This window comes from Pristiophorus japonicus, chromosome 21 (genome assembly GCF_044704955.1).
Source record: "Pristiophorus japonicus isolate sPriJap1 chromosome 21, sPriJap1.hap1, whole genome shotgun sequence".
Classification (NCBI taxonomy): Eukaryota; Metazoa; Chordata; class Chondrichthyes; family Pristiophoridae; genus Pristiophorus; species Pristiophorus japonicus.
In genome coordinates, this window is record NC_091997.1 from 29,239,305 (window position 1) to 29,254,494 (window position 15,190).

The window sequence follows — 15,190 nt, forward strand, 5'->3', positions numbered from 1 at the left end:
GAAGAGAGAGAGAGAGAAGGGGGGGGGAAGAGAGAGAGAGAGAAGGGGGGGGAAGAGAGAGAGAGAGAAGGGGGGGGAAGAGAGAGAGAGAAGGGGGGAAGAGAGAGAGAGAAGGGGGGGAAGAGAGAGAAGGGGGGGAATGAGAGAGAGAAGGGGGGGAATGAGAGAGAGAAGGGGGAGGAGAGAAGAGGGGGGAGAGAGAGAGAAAGCAAAAGGGAAAGAGAAAGAGAGGGGAGAAGGGAACACAAGTGAGCATAACATGAAAAAGTTGACAAAATAAACACAAATTAACTCCATAGCCAAGTACCACTCCCTACCTACAACTCCAACCGTATCTTAACAAAAGCTGGCACCCTGCCTGGTCTGTAATGAAGTACCAGAGAGCCAGTCCGCACAGTGCTCCATTGCACAGTTAGCATCGCCAAGTCGAAGCCACATCAGAGATGGTCGAATCACACGCAACCCGTGAGCAACTGGATACCAGGGATTATGGAAGGTGTTTTGTGTTTGGGGAATAGACGGGACAGGGAAAGGTGATGCCAAGGTGACATCTCCATCAATTACGTACCTTTGTCGTGCATTTCAGTAGCCAGCCATTGAGAGCTTTGCAAAGTAATACATGCAGTGTATTTGCTTCATGGGTTCTTTGCTTAAGAATTCATGGCTACACATTTGCTGTAAAGAACGAGTTGGTTTATTATCAAAGGTTTAACATACTGAGCCCTACCGGTTCATCCATCAGGTTCACAACAGCCCACCTCATCGCGGAGGACCTGAACTCCATTAACCGGGGCTTTATTGCATCTTGTGAATGTCATGTGACTGGCTATTCCACTCTCAGCGCAACAGCTCCAGCGATCTGGGAGTATGCTCACAGGTGCTGTAAATTTCTATGTTTCTATTACAGTTCGTGTTACACCTCCATAAGTCTGTAATCATATTCCCTTACGTCCTCCTTTCCTGAAGACTGTGGCTCACGCCAGTACGGGGTTATACACAACAGTCACCCTCCAGTACCTCACTGGGGAACGCGAGTCAGGACACTCTGACCATGGGGAATGTAAGCATCAAACCATATCCTCCGCTCAGCCAGTGGACTTGCCAATTCTGGCTGGACATATTTCTGGCAGTTTCATCACGTGACCACTCTCCTCACCCAGTAAAATCACCTTTTCTTCCCCCTCCCCATCTCCAATATTTTCATAACTAGTAAACAAGTGTTCAAAGAATATGTAAAAACAAAAATATTTTCTTTTTGTCCCACTATGATGGTTTTTTGCCCCTGGATTGCTAACAGCAGTGTCCAGGAGATCAATCCTTAATTCCTGCAGACTCCGGCCCAATCCTGGAGGGTTGGTAACCCTATCAACCAGTGAGCAAGCAAGCACACACACACTTGCCCGTCTCGTCCCTCGCCACCCATCCCCCATCCCCCTCACATGGACTGCTGGCGAGAAACAATGCTGTTTGTTTTTCCCATCCCCCCATCCCTCAGCCTAGATACACAAGCCATTGTAGGAAATTCGGTACAGATCAAGGACCAAATCGGAGACTATCCTGGTCTGCGGCTTTCCAAACTGTGCAATGCATTAATGCACCAATAACCGACAAAGACATTCGGAAATATTTGTCTTCTCTCCAATATTTGTGCCCGTCTTGACTATGGAAGGGACCAGAGGTATATTCTGACATCATAATGATGCATCAGTGTCAGCCGTGGCTCAGTGGGTAGCGCCCTCACCTCCGAGTCAGAAGGTTGTGGGTTCAAGTCCCACTCCAGGGACGCGAGCACAAAAAATCAAGGTTGACACTCCCAGTGCAGTGCTGAGGGAGTGCTGCACTGTCAGAGGTGCCGTCTTTCGGATGAGACGAGGATGCTCTCAGGTGGACGTAAAAGATCCCACGGCACTATTCCGAAGAGCAGGGAAGTTATCCCTGGTATCCTGGGCCAATATTTATCCCTCAATCAGCATCACTAATAACAGATTATCTGGTCATTATCACATTGCTGTTTGAGGGAGCTTGCTGTGTGCAAATTGACTGTCGCATTTCCCACATTACGACAGTTCAAAAAGTACTTCATTGGCTGTGAAATGTCCGGTGGCCGTGGCAGGTGCTACATAAATGCAAGTCCTTCTTCTTTCAAAGCAGGAGAGCTCACCTCCCCACCCCCACCCAGAACAAGAGCAGCGCTTCAGACTACTCGCAAGACTGAATAAATGTCACGAAGAGGAAGCCGACACGACCTTATCTGAAGCAGAAATTTCTAACCGAGCATTGCAATATTTTTAGGAGTATGAAAGGCACAAGATGTTTAAAAAAGAAACTGTGGCTTTTTGCAGAGTGCATGCAGCAGTCTCAAGTCGCCCTCATCTCGCATGCCTGGACAGGAAGCACGAGCAAACCAGCCAATCGAGTAAACAACCCGCATCTCACCTCGATGCATCTTTCTCTCCTTCCTCGCCCAGCCCCCACCCATACGATCATCGCCACGAGTTAAAAGTTAGGCCATACTTGGAGAACTGTGCACATTTCTGGTCTCCATCTTACAGAAAAGGATACAGAGAAGGCTGAGGGGGTTGACCTGATAGAGGTCGTTAAAATAACGAAAGGGTTTGGTAGGGTAGACGGAGAGAAGATGGTTCCACGTGTGGGGGAGTCCAAAATTAGAGGTCATAAAAATAAGATACTCACTAATTAATCCAACAGAGAATTCAGGAGAAACTTCGTTATCCAGAGAGTGGTGAGAATGTAGAACTTGCTACCACAAAGAGACGAATAGCAGAGCATTTAAGCACATGAAAGGAATAGAAGGATATGTTAATGGGGTGAGATGAAGAAGTGGGGGGGGGGTGAGAAGAAGAAGGGGGGGGGGGCGAGGAGACTCGTGTGGAGCATAAACACCAGTATCAACCAATGGGGCCGAATGGCCTGATTCTATGCTGTAAGCACTATGCAAGTTTCACACTGCGAGCGCCAGTTTTGTCTCAGTTGCCTCTGGGTCAGGGGTTTATGGGCTCAAGTCACATGCCAGTATTTGTGCGTGCAATTTGCATAAACACTACTATAGCGGCGATGGATTGGGACATTGATGGAGGCCCGACAGGTCTCATGTTCTGTCTGCCTCTTTAGGTGGCCCTTGAAAGGCCAAAAGAGGAAGATAGCAAGGTTAGTAAGAAAGTTTATATAGCACCTTCCACAACCACCGGTTGTCTCAAAGCGCTTTACAACCCATGAAGTCCTTTTGGAGCATAGTTACTGTTGAAATGTGGGAAATGCAGCAGCCAATTTGCACACAGCAAGCTCCCACAATCATCATCATCATCATAGGCAGTCCCTCGGAATCGAGGAAGACTTGCTTCCATTCTAAAAAGGGAGTCGTTAGGTGACTGAACAGTCCAATACGAGAACTACAGTCCTGGTCACAGGTGGGACAGATAGTCATTGAGGGAAAGGGTGGGTGGGACTGGTTTGCTGCATGCTCCTTCCACTGCCTGCGCTTGATTTCTGTATGCTCTCTTCGATGAGACAATGTAATAATGATCAGATAACCTGGTTTTGTTATGTTGACTGAAGGACAGGACACCGGGGAGAACTCCACTGTTCTTCTTCGACATAGTGCCACCGGAGAGAGCAGACAGGGCCTCGGTTTAACATCTCATCCGAAAGCCGGCATCTCCGACAGTGCAGCACTCCCTCAGCACTGCACTGGGGGTGTCAGCCTGGATTTCTGTGCTCAAATCCCTGGAGTGGGACTCGAACCAACAACCTTTTGACTCAGGGGCATGTGTGCTGCCCACTGAGCCACAGCTGACACAGGACAAGTAGGAAGATCCTACTGGGCTCCGCTGGGCAGGCCACATTGTTCACATGCCAGACACAAGACTCCCAAAGCAAGCGCTCTACTCGGAACTCCTTCACAGCAAACGAGCCAAAGGTGGGCAGAGAAAACGTTACAAGGACACCTTCAAAGCCTCCCTAATAAAGTGCAACATTCCCACTGTCACCTGGGAGTCCCTGGCCAAAGACCGCCCTAAGTGGAGGAAGTGCATTCGGGAGGGCGCTGAGCATCTCGAGTCTCATCGCCGGGAACACGCGGAAAACAAGCGCAGGCAGCGGAAAGAGCGTGCGGCAAACCAGTCCCGCCCACCCCTTCCCTCAACGATCTGTCCCACCTGTGACAGGGACTGTGGTTCTCGTATTGGACTGTTCAGCCACCTTAGGACTCATTTTTAAAGTGGAACCAAGTCTTCCTCGATTCCGAGGGACTGCCTATGATGATGATGAGGAGGAGGAGGAGGAAGATCGGCCAGCCACTTGGAAAGACCATTATTGGCCAATATAGGAAGGCTGAAGACACTGCTCTGTCATTGCTACCAAATAAATTCCAGCTGGTGCTAAAATGGTGGCTGTTTCATGTTGCTCAGGATCCATGCCTCCAGAGAAAGCAAATCAAGATGCTGTAAGACACTCCCAAGGCAGAACCAGCCTTGACACTGGAGCTGGTGGCAGAGAGAAAGAGCAGGAGCACCATAAGCCAAAGGCAAAGCGGGGTTCCCTGATGCCTCAGCAATTTTATCAACTGAGTGAATAGGTCAAGAAAGCCCTTGGTTCAAAGGGTTTTATGCTCAGATGTCTGCCGGACAGCATTAAGGACGCTGTAATTGGTCTCATCTGGGACAGAAATTTGGGGGTCGGGGAGTGAAAATCATGGTTCCATCTCCACTATCCACTGACCCACGCTGGAGAAAAAAAAAGGCATTGCATTTATATAGTGTCTTTCACAACCTCAGGATGTCCCAAAGCGCTTTACAGTCAATGAAGTAGGCTTTGAAGTGTAGTCACTGTTGTAATGTGGGAACGTGGAAGCCAATTTTCACACAGCAACTGCCCACAAAATGCAATGTGATAACTGCCAGGTAATCTGATTTAGTGATGTTGATTAAGGGATAAATATTGGCCAGGACACCGGGGACAACTCCCCTGCACTCTTGTTCAAAATAGTGCCGTGGGATCTTTTACATCCACCCGAGAGAGCAGACGGGACTTCAGTTTTATGTCTCCACACTTCCGACAGTGCAGTGCTCCCTCAGTGAATTTTTGTGTGTTCAAGCTCCTGGAGTGGCACTTGAACTCACAACTTTGTGACGCAAGAGGCGAGGGTGCTACCCACTGAGCCACAGCTGACACTTATCAATGGACAGGACCATGTTTGATTGTGGTTCCCCCAATGGTCAAATAGCCTGATACTCACACAAAAAGTGGCAACTTGGGCATATGGGCTGTAGGTAAGGCGTCAATGTCCTCAGGCTTGTAGGAAAGAATACAAACACATTGCTGTTTGTGGGAGCTTGCTGTGCGCAAATTGGCTGCCGCGTTTCCTACATCACAACAGTGACTACACTCCAAAAGTACTTCATTGGCTGTAAAGCGCTTTGAGATGTCCCGTGGTCGTGAAAGGCGCTATATAAATGCAAGTCTTTCTTTTCAAAAGGTGCCCCACTCGAAGAGCTGACGTGTACAAAATCCAGAAATAGCCAAGGTCATGCCTCGAGCTCAAGGCATCTGTGAGCTGCATCACCACTACTCTCATCCAACCCTGACACAGGCTACAGAACCATCTCTCCCGGGCTGCTAAATTCAGACTCAATGAGCCAGACATCACTCAACGAATGAAAAGAAGATGGCTTCAAACCACCCTTTGAACGAGAGATCGAACAGACCGTCCTGTCTGCCCTGTTAATCAAGCAGAGAAAAAAGCCCCACACATAAGCACTTCATTGGGCGAGTAAATGGTAATTTGATATCACTTCCCAGTCCAAGAAATCCTTGCAGTGCTCGGCCACCCCAGGGTCCTAATGCCCTGCCGTGTATTCTCACTGCTCACTCCTCACTGCAGATGCACTAACATCAGTGTTCTCGCTCAGGCCAACATCCTGAAGCACTGACCACACTCGACCAGCTCCGTTGGGCGGGCCACATTGTTCGCACGCCCGACACAAGACTCCCAAAGCAAGCGCTCTACTCGGAACTCCTACACGGCAAGCGAGCCCCAGGTGGGCAGAGGAAACGTTTCAAGGACACCCTCAAAGCCTCCTTGATAAAAGTGCAACATCCCCACCGACACCTCAGAATCCCTGGTCAAAGACCGCCCTAAGTGGAGGAACAGCATCCAGGAGGGCGCCAAGCACCTCGAGTCTCGTCGCCAAGAGAATGCAGAAAGCAAGCACAGGCAGCGGAAGGAGCATGCAGCAAACCAGTCCCACCCACCCTTTCCTCCAACCATTGTCTGTCCCACATTGAACAGAGACTGTAATTCCCGTATTGGACTGTTCAGTCACCTGAGAACTCACTTTTAGGTTAGTTGAGTGGGCAAATGCATGGCAGATGAAGTATAATGTGGATAAATGTGAGGTTAAAACAGAGAGACAGACTATTATTTGAATGGTGACAGATTAAGAAAAGGGGAGGTGCAACGAGACCTGGGTGTCATGGTACATCAGTCATTGAAGGTTGGCATGCAGGTACAGCAGGCGGTTAAGAAAGGAAATGGCATGTTGGCCTTCATAGCGAGGGGATTTGAGTACAGGGGCAGGGAGGTGTTGCTACAGTTGTACAGGGCCTTGGTGAGGCCACACCTGGAGTATTGTGTACAGTTTTGGTCTCCTAACTTGAGGAAGGACATTCTTGCTATTGAGGGAGTGCAGTGAAGGTTCACCAGACTGATTCCCGGGATGGCGGGACTGACATATAAAGAAAGACTGAATCAACTGGGCTTGTATTCACTGGAGTTCAGAAGAATGAGAGGGGATCTCATAGAAACGTTTAAAATTCTGACGGGTTTAGACAGGTTAGATGCAGGAAGAATGTTCCCAATGTTGGAGAAGTCCAGAACCAGGGGTCACAGTCTAAGGATAAGGGGTAAGCCATTTAGGACCGAGATGAGGAGAAACTTCTTCACCCAGAGGGTGGTGAAACTGTGGAATTCTCTACCACAGAAAGTTGTTGAGGCCAATTCACTAAATATATTCAAAAAGGAGTTAGATGTAGTCCTTACTACTAGGGGGATCAAGGGGTATGGCGAGAAAGCAGGAAAGGGGTACTGAAGTTGCATGTTCAGCCATGAACTCATCGAGCCTGCACTGCCATTCAAAGGGCCAAATGGCCTACTCCTGCACCTATTTTCTATGTTTCTATGTTTCTCGAGTGGAAGCAAGTCTTCCTCGATTTTGAGGGACTGCCCATGATGACTCAGTGCTTTACCCGCAGGCACATTGGGAGAATGGCATTCTCAAACCAAGGCAGAACCGCTCAGTAAGAAGGCAAGTGTTACATGCGTAGCCCATTTAAAACCGGTTCTCGGCCGCGATTAAAACATCAATTCCAGTTGGCTGCTGGCAAGTAACCCAAAGGCAGGAGCCTGCTACATTCCATCATTGTATGTCTATACATTCATTGGAATTAATCAATAGCAGACTGACTGGGAGACACCGCACAGAGCAGCAGACCTGCATCGATTGCACCACTCATTGATTCAATTATGGAGCTCCTCACCCGTGGATTAACAGGCCAGACGGCATGAGAAATGTTCCATTTGTCTATTCAACTTCTCAACTGCAAAAATACTTTTTGGGTGACTGTTAAAGCTGGGAAACAATAGAAATACTCTTGAAGATTTGGGAGTAAATAATAATAATCTCGCCTCGGAGTCAGTAGGTTGTGTGTTCAAGTTCCACTCCAGGGACTTGAGCACAAACATCTAGGCCGACACTCCACTGCAGTGCTGAGGGAGTGCTGCACTGTTGGAGGTGCCGTCTTTCAGATGAGACGTTAAACCGAGGCCCCGTCTGCTCTCTTAGGTGGACGTAAAATATACATTGGCACTCTTCAAAGAAGAGGTGAGTTATCCCCGCTGTCTTGATGCCAATATTTATCCCTCAATCAACATTACAAAAAACAGATGATCTGGTCATTATCACATTACTGTTTGTGGGAGCTTGCTGTGCACAAATTGACTGCCGCATTTCCTACATTACAACAGGCGGGATTGGCTTCGGAAGGACGCCCAGTTTAAACGCAGAGCCGTAATGCCGGCATCGCGTCACACGCACACAAAGCGCCGAAGGGCAGGAAAACAGCGCGGTGCTCCGCAAGAACCCAGCTGTGGCTCAGTGTCGCACCCTCGGCTCGGGATCAGAAGGTCGCGGGCTCAGAGATATGACTGCAAGATCCAGACCGACACTCCCCAGTGCAATGCTGAGGGAGCGCTGAACTGTTGAAGGTGCCGCCTTTCGGACGAAACGCTAATCGAGGTCCCTTCTGCCCTCTGTGATGGACGTAAAAGAAATCCCGCCGTACTATTTCAAAGAAGAGCGGGGGCGGGGGAGGGCTCCCCTGCTGCCAAGGTCAATATTTATCCCTCAACAAACATCTAAACAAAACAGATTATCTGCTCATTATCACATTGCTGTTTGTGGGAGCTTGCTGTGCGCAAATTGGCTATTGCATTTCCTACATTTAAACAGTGACTACACTTCATAAGTACTTCAAAGTGCTTTGGGGCATCCTGACTTCATGAAAGATGGTATATTAAAGAAATGAACTTGCTTTCTTTCTTCAAAAGCACCTTCAGAGTGTAAGCAGAGTTCCATTGGTTTAAACAGGTTTGCCGTCTATCTCACTCCCCGACATTCCAGTAACCCCGACAACTCTTTTCGCTGCTTGTTTCCACCTGACGGACTGCATTGTACACGCAGACTGTAACAACTAAATGAGCCCCTTTCAGAGGTAAGCCAGGTGGATGAAATCCTGTTCACAAGAATCTCCGTGAAAGGTCAGTATGGGCTCGGGTTGCCCACTCTGGTTGGATGTGTTTCATCACACGGCCACCCCACCCCCACGCTCCCGCCATTGGCCGTCCGACACGTCCATCATCGCAGAGACCCGCCTTCCCGCACTAACTGGTAAGCAGACAGATGCAGTTACACAATGGGATGATGCTTGGCCGTCTTGACCTCATAACCTTTAGGTGGCTAGTCCAGTGCTATCACAACAACTTGCCTTTATATGGCGCCTTTAAAGTAGTAAAACATCCCAAGGCACTTCACAGGAGTACTTACTATAAAACAAAATTTGAAACTGAGCCACAAAGCAAGAAATTACGGCAGATCTCCAAAAGCTTGGCCAAAGAGGTAGGTTTTAAGGAGCGTGTTAGAGAAGGAAAGAGAGGTAGAGAGGTTTAGGAAGGGAATTTCAGAGCTTGGGGCCCATGCAGTTGAAGGCACAGCTACCAATGGTGGAGCGATTAAAATCAGGGATGCTGAAGAGGGCAGAATTTGAGGAGCATAGGGCTGGAGGAGGTAACAGAGATATGGAGGGGTGAGGCCATGGGGGGATTTGAAAACAAGATTGGGAATAACCTTTTGACTTCTAGGTTGCTAGTCCAGTGTCATAAGTACTACCCTGGTGCATCGTACCGGGACATCATTACAGATCCCAATTTCAGTCTAAACTGGGCAGGTTCGGAGGGCATCACGAGATGCCCACAATGCTACCCGTGTCCCCAGTTGCGAAGCCAGTGAGCTCAGACAGATGTGCCAGTCCCTGCTGATCCTCCACACCCCCCCCCCCCACCCACCCGCCACCTCCAACCCCTCCGATTATCTCCCATCTCCCCTCCACTCTTGGAGCTCCAAGTGTTGGGTGTGTGCCTGCTGCCGGGGCACGAGGGGAGGATCATGCTCATTGGCGACGCCGTCCCTAGACCAGCGGAGGAATCCAGTACAGAGGGCAAGTGGCACCTGTATACTCAAAACACCAGCCAGCAGGAGAGCAATGGAGAAAAATGATTTAAGCAAACACCGCAATAGCGGCTGCAATGTTCCTGTGAGGTTGCACACGTGTGCGGCCACGCATCAATCTGCAAGGTCCCGCGCAAGTCGCTCACAAGCTTTTCCATTTCTGCAGTACAGCGGGACCTGGGGGCACTTGTGCATGAAACACAAAAGGTTAGTATGCAGGTACAGCAAGTGATCAGGAAGGCTAATGGTATCTTGGCCTTTATTGCAAAGGGGATGGAATATAAAAGCAGGGAAGTCTTGCTACAGTAATACAGGGTATTGGTGAGGCTGCACCTGGAATACTGCGTGCAGTTTTGGTTTCCATATTTATGAAAGGATATACTTGCTTTGGAGGCAGTTCAGAGAAGGTTCACTAGGTTGATTCCGGAGATGAGAGGGATGACCTATGAGGAAAAGTTGAGGAGGTTAGGCCTCTACTCATTGGAATTCAGGAGAATGAGAGGTGATCTTATCGAAACTTACAAGATTATGAGGGGGCTTGACAGGATGGATGCAGAGAGGATGTTTCCACTGATGGGGAAGACTAGAACTAGGAGACATAATCTTAGAATAAGGGGCCGCCCATTTAAAACTGAGATGAGGAGAAATTTCTTCTGAGGGTTGCAAATCTGTGGAATTCGCTGCCTCAGAGAGCTGTGAAAGCTGGGACATTGAATAAATTTAAAACAGTTTCTTAACCGATAATGGATTAAGGGGTTATTGGGAGCGGACAGGAAAGTGGACCCAAGTCCATGATCAGGTCAGCCGTGGTCATATTAAATGGTGGAGCAGGCTCGAAGGGCCGTATGGCCCACTGCTGCTCCTATTTCTTATGTTCTTATGTAAATGCCGCGCATGCTCAGGAATTTAAAGGGACATCGCGTTGAAATAAGCAAGCCACGCACAACAAAGACAATTTACAGGGAACACAGAGTGGCGGTGTAACCTCTTTAGAAGGCACCATTTCCCATTGGCCAAACACCTCCACATCTCCCTGCCAAGGCACTGCGCAGAGCCAGCTTCCGTCGGCAGTCTGCTGGGAGCGAGCCGCCCAGTGGCGAGAGGACAGCGAGTTGATCCAAGCCCGTGCGAGCGGTACCAGGCGAGATGGCAGCGTTACTCACTTGACTCTGCAACTTGCTCTGTTTTTTCAGGCGCAGGTTTTCGGGGGTGTCTGCCACGGCGGTGAACGACGATTTGGGGTAGTGCCTGGGGAAATCAACGCACAAAAGAAAACACCCATCAGTTTCCACGGTTACAGAATGATTCCCGCAAGATTCAGCCTCATTAACAAGTCAAGCAACAGAACCGGTGAAATTTGGCAAATGGGTGAAGTGTCTTTCTGCTCAGGTGGAAGAAAATGTGATGTCCGGATGATCCCGCTGCATAAATCAACAAGACCCCAAAGTCACACATTGCAATCTAGGCCAATTACAAGAAAGCTGGAAAGTTAAAACAAGACCCAGTGCAAGGAAAGGCCATTCGGCCCATCTCAGCTGGATTTCACATACGATGGTTCAGTTTTGGACGCCTCCGCTTCTCCTCAATCCCTCCAGTTACACATCAAGCCCTATTTTAAAAGGAAACAATATACCCCTCCCCGAGACTCCTCAAAGTGAACAGATTCTCCCAACAGGCAACTTCCTGGGACCCAAAAGAAAGCCTTCAGGTATTTGATGACGTACTTTGGCAATTTCTGGAGGCATTCCTGTAATTACCGACATTAACACAATACTGCACATTCACACAAAGCATGGATATTTATCGTCTCAGTCAGAAGGTCGTAGGTTAAAGTCCCACTCTGGAGAAATCTGGGCTGATACGCCAGTGCAGTGCTGAGGGAGTGCTGCACTGTCGGAGGTGCCGTCTTTCAGATGAGACGTTAAACCGAGGCCCCGTCTGCTCTCAGGTGAAAGTAAAAAGGTGCCACGGCCACTATTTCGAAGAAGAGCCGGGGAGTTCTCCCCGATGTCCTGGGGCCAATATTTATCCCTCAAATCATTGGAAAAAAAGATCATGATCACATTGCTGTTTGTGGGAGCTTGCTGTTCACAAATTAGTTGCTGCGTTTCCTACATTACAACAGTGACTACACTTCATTGGATGTAAAGCGCTTTTGAACATCCTGGGATTGTGAAAGGTGCTATATAAATGCTGTATAAATCTTCATGGCAAACGAGCCAAAGGTGGACAGCGGAAACATTACAAGGACACCCTCAAAGCCTTCCTGATAAAGTGCAACATCCCCACTGACACCTGGGAGTCCCTGGCCCAAGACTGCCCGAAATGGAGGAAGAGCATCCGGGAGGGCGCTGAGCACCTCGAGTCTCATCGCCAAGAGCATGCAGAAACCAAGCACAGGCAGCGGAAGGAGTGAGCAGCAAACCAGACTCCTCACCCACCCTTTCCCTCAACGACTATTTGTCCCACCTGCAACAGGGACTGTGGTTCTCATATTGGACTGTTCAGCCACCAAAGAACTCACTTTAGGAGTGGAAGCAAGTCTTCCTTGATGGTTTTTTAGACCAATATGTCGAGGAACCAACTAGGGGGGAGGCCATCTTAGACTGGGTGTTATGTAATGAGAGAGGATTAATTAGCAATCTCGTTGTGCGAGGCCCCTTGGGGAAGAGTGACCATAATATGGTGGAATTCTGCATTGGGATGGAGAATGAAACAGTTAATTCAGAGACCATGGTCCAGAACTTAAAGAAGGCTAACTTTGAAGGTATGAGGCGTGAATTGGCTGGGATGGATTGGCGAATGATACTTAAGGGGTTGACTGTGGATGGGCAATGGCAGACATTTAGAGACCGCATGGATGAACTACAACAATTGTACATTCCTGTCTGGCATAAAAATAAAAAAGGGAAGGTGGCTCAACCGTGGCTATCAAGGGAAATCAGGGATAGTATTAAAGCCAAGGAAGTGGCATACAAATTGGCCAGAAATAGCAGCGAACCTGGGGACTGGGAGAAATTTAGAACTCAGCAGAGGAGGACAAAGGGTTTGATTAGGGCAGGGAAAATGGAGTATGAGAAGAAGCTTGCAGGGAACATTAAGACGGATTGCAAAAGTTTCTATAGATATGTAAAGAGAAAAAGGTTAGTAAAGACAAATGTAGGTCCTCTGCAGTCAGAATCAGGGGAAGTCATAACGGGGAACAAAGAAATGGCGGACCAATTGAACAAGTACTTTGGTTCGGTATTCACGAAGGAGGACACGAACAACCTTCCGGTTATAAAAGGGGTCGGGGGGTCTAGTAAGGAGGAGGAACTGAGGGAAATCCTTATTAGCCGGGAAATTGTGTTGGGGAAATTGATGGGATTGAAGGCCGATAAATCCCCAGGGCCTGATGGACTGCATCCCAGAGTACTTAAGGAGGTGGCCTTGGAAATAGTGGATGCGTTGACAGTCATTTTCCAACATTCCATTGACTCTGGATCAGTTCCTATGGAGTGGAGGGTAGCCAATGTAACCCCACTTTTTAAAAAAGGAGGGAGAGAGAAAACAGGGAATTATAGACCGGTCAGCCTGACATCGGTAGTGGGTAAAATGATGGAATCAATTATTAAGGATGTCATAGCAGTGCATTTGGAAAGAGGTGACATGATAGGTCCAAGTCAGCATGGATTTGTGAAAGGGAAATCATGTTTGACAAATCTTCTGGAATTTTTTGAGGATGTTTCCAGTAGAGTGGATAAGGGAGAACCAGTTGATGTGGTATATTTGGACTTTCAGAAGGCGTTCGACAAGGTCCCACACAAGAGATTGATGTGCAAAGTTAGAGCACATGGGATTGGGGGTAGTGTACTGACATGGATTGAGAACTGGTTGTCAGACAGGAAGCAAAGAGTAGGAGTAAATGGGTACTTTTCAGAATGGCAGGCAGTGACTAGTGGGGTACCGCAAGGTTCTGTGCTGGGGCCCCAGCTGTTTACACTGTACATTAATGATTTAGATGAGGGGATTAAATGTAGTATCTCCAAATTTGCGGATGACACTAAGTTGGGTGGCAGTGTGAGCTGCGAGGAGGATGCTGTGAGGCTGCAGAGCGACTTGGATAGGTTAGGTGAGTGGGCAAATGCATGGCAGATGAAGTATAATGTGGATAAATGTGAGGTTATCCACTTTGGTGGTAAAAACAGAGAGACAGACTATTATCTGAATGGTGACAGATTAGGAAAAGGGGAGGTGCAAAGAGATCTGGGTGTCATGGTACATCAGTCATTGAAGGTTGGCATGCAGGTACAGCAGGTGGTTAAGAAAGCAAATGGCATGTTGGCCTTCATAGCAAGGGGATTTGAGTACAGGGGCAGGGAGGTGTTGCTACAGTTGTACAGGGCATTGGTGAGGCCACACCTGGAGTATTGTGTACAGTTTTGGTCTCCTAACCTGAGGAAGGACATTCTTGCTATTGAGGGAGTGCAGCGAAGGTTCACCAGACTGATTTCCGGGATGGCGGGACTGACATATCAAGAAAGACTGGATCAACTGGGCTTGTATTCACTGGAGTTCAGAAGAATGAGAGGGGACCTCATAGAAACATATAAAATTCTGACGGGGTTAGACAGGTTAGATGCAGGAAGAATGTTCCCAATGTTGGGGAAGTCCAGAACCAGAGGTCACAGTCTAAGGATAAGGGGTAAGCCATTTAGGACCGAGATGCGGAGGAACTTCTTCACCCAGAGAGTGGTGAACCTGTGGAATTCTCTACCACAGAAAGTTGTTGAGGCCAATTCACTAAATATATTCAAAAAGGAGTTAGATGAGGTCCTTACTACTAGGGGGATCAAGGGGTATGGCGAGAAAGCAGGAATGGGGTACTGAAGTTGAATGTTCAGCCATGAACTCATTGAATGGCGGTGCAGGCTAGAAGGGCCGAATGGCCTACTCCTGCACCTATTTTCTATGTTTCTATGTTTCTATTCCGAGGGACTGCCGATGATGATGATGATGATGATGATGACAAATGCAAGTTCTTTTTTTATATAAACAGGGATTCACACGCGTGCATGGACACACACCCTCAATGATTTCCATCTTCAAACCAGGCCAGAAATATCCAGCTTCAAAGAATGGCGTACCGCCTAGGTTCTCAAATTGAGGTTCCCAGACCCCAGAGGCTCCGCAGTCAGATTTATGTTTATCTGTCTCTAGATTTCTGTTTTTGTAAATTTATCAGGAACAGGAGGAGGCCATTCAGCCCCTCGAGCCTGTTCCGCCAGTCAATAAGATCACGGTTGATCTGTACCTCAACTCCACTTACCCACCTTGATTCTGCAATCCTTAATATCCTCGCCTAAAAAAAATTCTATCTTCTCACTTTTGACATTTTAAATTGACCCCAC

At 48.2% G+C, this 15,190-nt stretch overlaps 1 protein-coding gene across 1 annotated transcript in view; it reads right to left on the minus strand.

Annotated features, from left to right (window-relative positions):
* lasp1 (LIM and SH3 protein 1) overlaps window positions 1-15,190 on the minus strand; it is a 187,223-nt gene that overhangs the window by 85,075 nt on the left and 86,958 nt on the right. The window contains exon 3 of the mRNA XM_070864522.1: window positions 10,964-11,048. Within this exon, the coding sequence (XP_070720623.1) occupies window positions 10,964-11,048 (85 nt within the window). The remainder of the gene's footprint in view (window positions 1-10,963; window positions 11,049-15,190) is intronic.